The following is a 7,500-nucleotide window of genomic DNA, read 5'->3' on the forward strand; positions in this document are numbered from 1 at the left end:
TGTGTGTGTGTGTGTGTGTGTGTGTGTGTGTGTGTGTGTGTGTGTGTGTGTGTGTGTGTGTGTGTGTGTGTGTACATGCACTGGCAGTACCTAGCAACAACGCAGGGAGTACAGTGTGTCTTTGTTATCATTAGGGGCNGTGGGGAGGGGTGGGGATGGGTTTATTCCATCAAAATTCCACAACACGGGTGTGTCTGTCAGTGGTATCATGTTTTTTTCCAGCTTTTTTATGATTGTTTTGTTTCTCAAACCGCCCCCATGGGACAAGTGTACAGTTTTACAAGGTGATGGCCTTTTGTTTAACCTGGCTTAGACTGGCCCAGGACAAACTGCCAGACACTCTCCACCATGACTACAGTAGACTGGATCAATAAAACGGCCTGGGCATTTTTGCATGCCACCCTTTGAATGATTAGATTAGATTAGATTAGAGTGTACTTTATTGTCCCCAGGGGGAAATTTGGCTTGGGCTTCAACAAGGACTGCATGACATACAGTACTCACTCACATACCCAAACAACATAACATAGAGACAGACAAGAAACATACAAAACATAGAAAACACAACACATAAAAAAACATTAAAAACTGTGCACTCCCTACACATGGCATGTTTATCTGTCATTATCATTCTTATCGCATTGGGGATAAAAGAGTTCTTATATTTATTCAGTCTGTAGTTCAGTGTACTGAAACCTCTACCTGAGGGAAGCAGTGTAAATTCATGGTTAATTCATGTAGGGCCAGTCTCTGAGAAAATTATTTTTAAAAACACAACATCGGCACATGAGAACTGTCTGCCCCACCACAAAATGCCCCGTGTGCCAGATTGCCAGTTCAGGCCTGCTCTCCACAAGAGCAACGGCGGGGGGCAGGGGGAGGACTTGTCGTCTATGTGTGAGGTCTCCCAAAAGCACCTCATTACGTTCGGATGACTGCTGTGCTGTGCTGTCTGCGCAGATTTGTTTCACGACAAACACAAACAAGTCCGTTGTGGCGGTGCGGTGATGGTGAAGTTGCAGAGCTCTGCTGAAAATATATAATGTGCCGCTGGTCCCAGCCAGTGTTGCCAGATTGGACTGTTTCCCGCTCATTTGGACTGCTTAGGATGGCCGTGTGCGGGTAAAAATGTCATTTAGCAGAAAAACGAGCCCAAATTTTTGCCATAGAAATCAATACAATTGGGCTGGATTTTGTGCCTCTAGGCGGGTTTTGAGCATTTTTTGGGCTGCCTGGAAATCATCAGCCTCATCTGGCAACCCGGGTCCCAGCGACCCCCACTGTGGGACCAAAAAGAGGCATCTGTTTCATGCTCTGTGTGATTTCAATTACAAATTCGCTTTCATGAAACCGCACAGCACGAATATTAATGGGAATATATAGCCTCCCCCCCAGAAAAAAAAAAAACTGAGTTGTTCCGTAGTGCCTAAATTGTTTGTGACAGAATAGAGAGTCATATGCAAGGCAAAAAGAGTTTTTGAAAGACTTCATACAAGTCCACCGCTTTCAACCCCTTCAGGCAAAGCCCTTCAAATGAGAGCGTCATGCTCAGAATGGCAATGGCCAAGCTGTAATGTATTAAAATGACTAAGTGAAGAAGGACTGCAATCTCGAAGTAATGTGGTTGTAATGTTACGGTGAGGTGAAGAGTTCCTCAAGTGGAAGGGTGTGTAACGAGAGCAAAACAAGGTTCACAGGGGCAGCCGTGGCCTAATGGTTAGGGAGATGCTCTTAAGATCAGAGGGTTGCAGTTTCCCACGCTTACCTCTCTCTACACCTCCGTCCATGACTGAAGTGCCCTTGAGCAAGGCACCTAACCCCCACATTGCTCCAGCGACTGTAGCCAATACTCTGTAAAGTAACTTAACTGTAAGATATGACTGATAAAACTGATAAGACTGATAAAAGCGGCAGCTAAGTGCAATGTAATGTAATGTTAACAGACCTACGTCTACTGTGAAACTGCAAACTGATTCTTAAAGATTCTTTTGTTTCAGACTTAACATTGATTTAACTTTTCGACATAATGAACGTCATATGTAAAATACTCACTGGATTTTGACCAAGTGATGGACTGACATGTAGCTGCTGCATATGACTAAAAAGGAATGTCCCTCTCAGTATTATCTGGAGTTCAGAGCTCACTTGTCACCTCACAAGAATTCCAATATGGTAACCAAGATGGACCTCACCAAGTGTCACCAATGCAACAAAATGGCATCAAATCCAGTCTCCTAAATGGGTGTGATTTTCCATTGAGCTCCACTCATTCTCCTAGTCTTTTATGCCTCTTAGTCTTTTCCACTGCTGGTTTTCTGGTAGGCCTACAGGTCGACACAGCGCGACTCAGCCGCCACTTTTTGCTTTTTGATTGGGCAAAACACAGCTCAATCGAGTAGCAAAAAGTGGCAGCCGAGTCGCACTGTGTTGAGCTGTAGGCCTACCAGAAAACCGGCAGTGGAGAAGAGGCATCAGACCCCTAAAGGGGCGCAGCTGCCATAGGCTTTCAGCTTAGAGCCAAAAATACTGAATCAAACCAAGATATCGCAAAACACGCCCACTCAATGCAAAAGCGTGTGCTCAAGTTGGGTCTCCTAAGGGGGCGTTGTCCCCCACTTCTTCTTCTCTTTTTGAGGTGTTTGCGCAAGACGTGCGCTACCGCCATCTACAGCGCTAAGGGGACTTCATTGATTCTCAACCTCAGGACTCCGAAGGTCTCCTAACCGAAGGTCTCCTAAAGGGGCGTTCACCCGACATAAAGTGGATACCGGAAAGGAAACAAAATGACGTTTCTTGGTTATATCCACTTTCTTTGTTAGAGCCTTACGTCACATGGATTCCGGGAAAGAAATTCCTTCTGAACTGTCTCTACCTTATCAATTGTCTCTGGTAACTATGCCTGGCCTCGTTATCTCGTTATCTCGTTATCTCGTTGGGGTCAGCCGTGGCCTAGCGGTTAGAGAGTTGGTCTTTCAATCTAGGGGTTGCAGGTTCAAATCCCCCCTGACCTCTCCCTACATCTCCATCCGTGGCTGAAGTGCCCTTGAGCAAGGCACCTAACCATACATTGTTCCAGGGACTGTAACAAATGTAAATGTAACCCTGAAAAATAATAACTGTAAGTCGCTTTGAACAAAAAATGAAAGCATCAGCTAAGTGCAATGTAATGTAATGTAATCTGCCAAAGAGGAAGCCAGACATGAAAAGCTTTCAGGAGCACCACCAGGCACCTCCAGGGCCGGTGGCAGCTTTGGACAGGGCCCAGGACAAGATCATGTGAAAAGGCCACAAACTCAATACACAAGAGGGAGTTGTAGTGCTGCTAGGTGTGGGCCTTTTGCAGGCTGGATGCAACTGGGGCTGGGGATGGCTGACAAGTTTGGCTGGGCCCGGGACAAAATCATCCGAAAGGGCCCCCAACCAAATACATGCAATGTAATAATGAAGACCAGATTCTGGGGCTCCCTCGCTCTCCCTAGGCCCGGGTCAACTGGCCCCTTTTGTTCCCCCTAGTTGGCTTCCCTGACAAGCACCATCTGACTGGCCCACTTGATAAATCAGTTGTTCGTCTTCCTTTTTTTAAGTTTTAGAGACAATGTCAATTGGTAAAGGATTTTTAAAGCTCTGTGTGTGTGTGTGTGTGCGTGCGTATGTGCGTGTGTGTCTTTTCCTCAATTAGCAGAGAGAATAATCCCTGCAATGTCATTAATTTACACAAACAGCTTTGCTATTATCACCGTGAGCAGTCAGATATGTGTTTTTTTGCTATGTCATTAGAAGACAAACACATTGCAATCTCATGACTGTGCTAGAGACAGTTCTTTTTATCATTGCCACTGTGTGCATCAAGAGATGAGATGAGAGAGACAGCCATTACAACAATTAGCAAACAGCTTTTCCAATTACAACCCCAAAATTGGACTGAAGGTTTAAGGCCCATTTATACCCTACGGTAATTACGGAAACGGACGCTTTCGTCCGGTTCCGGGGGTTGTTTCATCCGTCAGTTTGTCCGTTGGTCAAGAGCTTAGCAATCCGGTGAGCTCCGGACGAAACGGAGCAATACCAGCGGAATTCATGGGGGCAGTAGCGAGTCAGATGCGTCTTGGCTCCGGAAGTTGTGGAGGAAGAAGAAGAGCAATGTTTTGGATATTTAAAAATGGCGGCAATGGAGGAGAAAATATGCGAGATGGTGCGGGGGTACATACATCTCTATGACAGTACGGTGCCTGGACATAGAGACAAACAACGATGCCGAAATAGTTGGGAAGAGATTGCGACTGCGTTAGGTCTGACGGCAAAAGAGGCACAAGCCAAGTGGAACTTGGCAAGGGACAAATTTGTCCGAGCACACAGGGATGCCGTTTCCAAAAGGAGTGGGGATGCTGCCGGGGGACCTGAACACCCGATTTTACGCCGACTTGCATGGTTAAAGGTCCATATTAAACACAGGCGGACATCGTCCAACTTTGACGTAAGTGTTCTTTTTGCGTGTTTTCATATTCTTTCCTTCCTTCTTTTCTTTTGTCAGTGTGTGTGTGTGTGTGTGTGTGTGTGTGTGTGTGTGTGTGTGTGTGTGTGTGTGTGAATACCTCACGGTCTCTGCATTCGTTTGTTTACTCTGCTCCCCCTGTGTATGTGTGTGTGTGTGTGTGTGTGTGTGTGTGTGTGTGTGTGTGTGTGTGTGTGTTTTTGTGTGCGTGTCTGTTTTGAATGCCCCCACAGTCTCTAGGATGGTTGGTCTTTTTTGCAACATATAATTATATGCCAAACTGCATTTCAATACTGGTACTCTGTTATTGTTTACTTCTAGTGTGAAGTGCATGACGAGGTGCAAATGGAGGAGCAGCAGGAGGAGGAGGAGGAGGAGGAGGAGGAGGAGGAAGAAGAACAACAACAACAGGAGGAAGGTGGTACTACACCACAGACACCCACACACCGTCCACCCACACCAAGGCCTGCATCCCACAACACGAGAACACCCAAAAGGAAGAGGGACGACGTTGACCCAGTTGGTGCTGCCCTGCTTGGCAGGCTTGCGGAGCTGCGCCAGGAGTCCCAACAGAGGGATATGTTCAGCTCGTTCACCAACTATCTGAACTCTTTCCTTCATGACCTCCCACCAGCTGATGGCAAGAAGCTGGTGAAGGAAATTCAACAGTTGATGCTGTCTTACAATTAATCCCTTTTGGGGAAAGAAGTTGTTGTTTTTGTTTTTGCTGTTTGAAGTTTGAAGTTAATTCTGTTCTGATCGTATTCACTTTATTTTATGTTATGTTGCACTTTATTACTTTATTTTATGTTGCACTTTACACACCGCTGTTGTGTTGTTCTGAATGTTTTGCGAATGTGTAATACTTGAACGTGTATTCAACATGTCTTGTGCTTTCATAGCACCTGTTTTTTTCCCTGTGATTTTATATGGACCTTTAACCATGCCAGCTCCTGTTCTGGCCTCCTAGCAGCATCCCCACTCCTTTTGGAAAAGGTATCCCTTTAATAAATTATTAATAAACAAACATTGTAGTAGGCTACCATTTGATTGTTTTCATGTAAAGTATCATCATAGGTAGTAGACAGGTATTGTAATAACACTGTTTATTAAGATGTCTTACCATTACATTTTAACATTAACTTAACAATTCATTCATTCAATTCGCGTAACAAGACATTAACAATTCATTGGCAAAGCAGCAGGTCCCAGGGAGCACAAAGTTGAAAAAAAGTTAAACACCACCTCTTAAACAGATGTGTAACCAGGTGTGTAACCAGTAAGGCGCAGAGTGTAATCAGTACATTTTCTTTTCACATTTTCTAAAATATATATCAATAATCAGATAGTGTTGTCACCTGTTAGTACATGCATAGAAAATATTATTTTAAAAAACATTCAAATTCAATTGATTGACTTTCCAATAATGGGAATAATATGTAATGATTTCATGATCAAATATTAAGAAGTGTGCCGCGACGCACATGCTGGTCCTGCCACTCCAGCCTTCCCTGGTCTGTCTGGAAATACTCTTTGAAGATTTCCCTCACAGCCAACCCATCCTGGGTGGACCTCGCTGATGTAATGCGACGAGCCGGTGTGAGGTTGGTGTCTTGCTGAACAATCACCCTCCACTCTCCAGGCACCCCACCCCTGTCAGCCATTCCAGGGGGGATGTACTGCCTTTCCTCTGGCAGGCCCTCATCTCCTTTGGCCAGGAAGTTATGAAGAGCGATGCAGGCCTTGGTCACTACCTCTGCTGTCTCCACAGAGGACTCAATGGCATGGGCCATCACTCTCCACCGGGCAGCAAGAATGCCGAAAGAGTTCTCAATCACCCGCCTGGCTCTGCTGTGCCTGTAGTTATAGACCTTTTGGTCATGAGACAGCTGTTGAGATCCTGTAAGCATAAAACATTTGCATTAGAACAACCTGCCCCTTCTATAATAATAGGACCAAGCATGACCAAGACAGACATTAACATGATCTTTTTAGGTTATGAGTTGCACTGGACAGCAGGGTAGGCACGCGGTGGATTTGATATTTTCAGAAGATAAATTATAGCGTTGTTGCAAGAGTGTATTACAAGTTGTGTAATTAATTAACCAAACGGCAAGAAAAAAGGCACCGACAATGTATATTTTGTGCTTATGATGGTCGGTGCCTTTTTTCTTACCGTTTGGTTAATTAATTACACAACTTTACATAAACATTGACACGCACACACGCACCTGGATATGGGCGCATCAGGTTGATCTTTTGCGGGAAAGCCTCATCCGCGACGAAAACAGGAGGGGTCAACACATCTGTCCCTGGCAGAGGAGCGCACGGCAGCAGTGGGAGGGAACCGTCGATCAACTTTTTGCCAAACTTGCTCCTGGAGAGGACGCCACCATCGCTCTCCTTACCGTGGGCCCCAACATGTACATAGGTAAACCTGTACTTCGCGTCACAAGCCGCCATAAGCACAAAGCTGAAATAGCCCCGGTAGTTGAAGAAACTACTCCCACTCTTGGCTGGCGCTTTGATTCGAACATGTTTTCCGTCGATGGCTCCGACGCAGTTCGGGTAGTTCCACCGCTCCCAAAAGCCATCGCGGATTGGTTCCCAATTGGTGGGGAACTTCACCTCCTCTTGCAACACTGCCCACAAAGCAAGACACACCTCCTTGACTATTTGACAGACCGTCGCTGTGCCCAGTTTGTAGCTGCCTGCCAGAGCATTCTGCGAGATGCCGTGTGCCAAGTGCCGCAAGGTCACTGCCAGACGCTCCATCGGGCCCACCGGTGACCTGTGACTTTCCCCGTGCTGTATGAAGGGCATGACCCGGGCGAGTAGACAATCGAAGGTCGCTACTGACATTCGGAAGTATCCGAAGTGCTTTTCTGGATCCTTCTCACGCATTGGCAACACCAGGGACACAAATTCCCCATCCTCCAGTCGAGTTAAATTAAGTGGTCGCACGCCCCATCTTCTAGTGCGCCGAGTTTTTTTGTTCTTTTTATAAT

The 7,500-nt window shown here is 45.9% G+C and overlaps 2 protein-coding genes across 2 annotated transcripts in view; both read right to left on the reverse strand.

Annotated features, from left to right (window-relative positions):
* Nucleotides 1–7,500, reverse strand: part of ctnnal1 (catenin (cadherin-associated protein), alpha-like 1) — a 180,128-nt gene that overhangs the window by 140,085 nt on the left and 32,543 nt on the right. The gene's annotated exons all lie outside the window — the stretch shown is intronic.
* The window catches only part of LOC134435917 (uncharacterized), a 2,718-nt gene continuing 115 nt past the window's right edge, over nucleotides 4,898–7,500 (reverse strand). The window contains exons 1-2 of the mRNA XM_063184957.1: nucleotides 6,724–7,500; nucleotides 4,898–6,392 (exon numbers count right to left, since the gene is read on the reverse strand). The exon at nucleotides 6,724–7,500 is cut by the window's right edge and continues 115 nt beyond it. Coding sequence (XP_063041027.1) covers nucleotides 5,947–6,392; nucleotides 6,724–7,500 — 1,223 coding nt within the window. The 3' untranslated portion in view covers nucleotides 4,898–5,946. The remainder of the gene's footprint in view (nucleotides 6,393–6,723) is intronic.

The sequence above is a fragment of the Engraulis encrasicolus genome, chromosome 20, assembly GCF_034702125.1.
Source record: "Engraulis encrasicolus isolate BLACKSEA-1 chromosome 20, IST_EnEncr_1.0, whole genome shotgun sequence".
In the NCBI taxonomy this organism is placed as follows: Eukaryota; Metazoa; Chordata; class Actinopteri; order Clupeiformes; family Engraulidae; genus Engraulis; species Engraulis encrasicolus.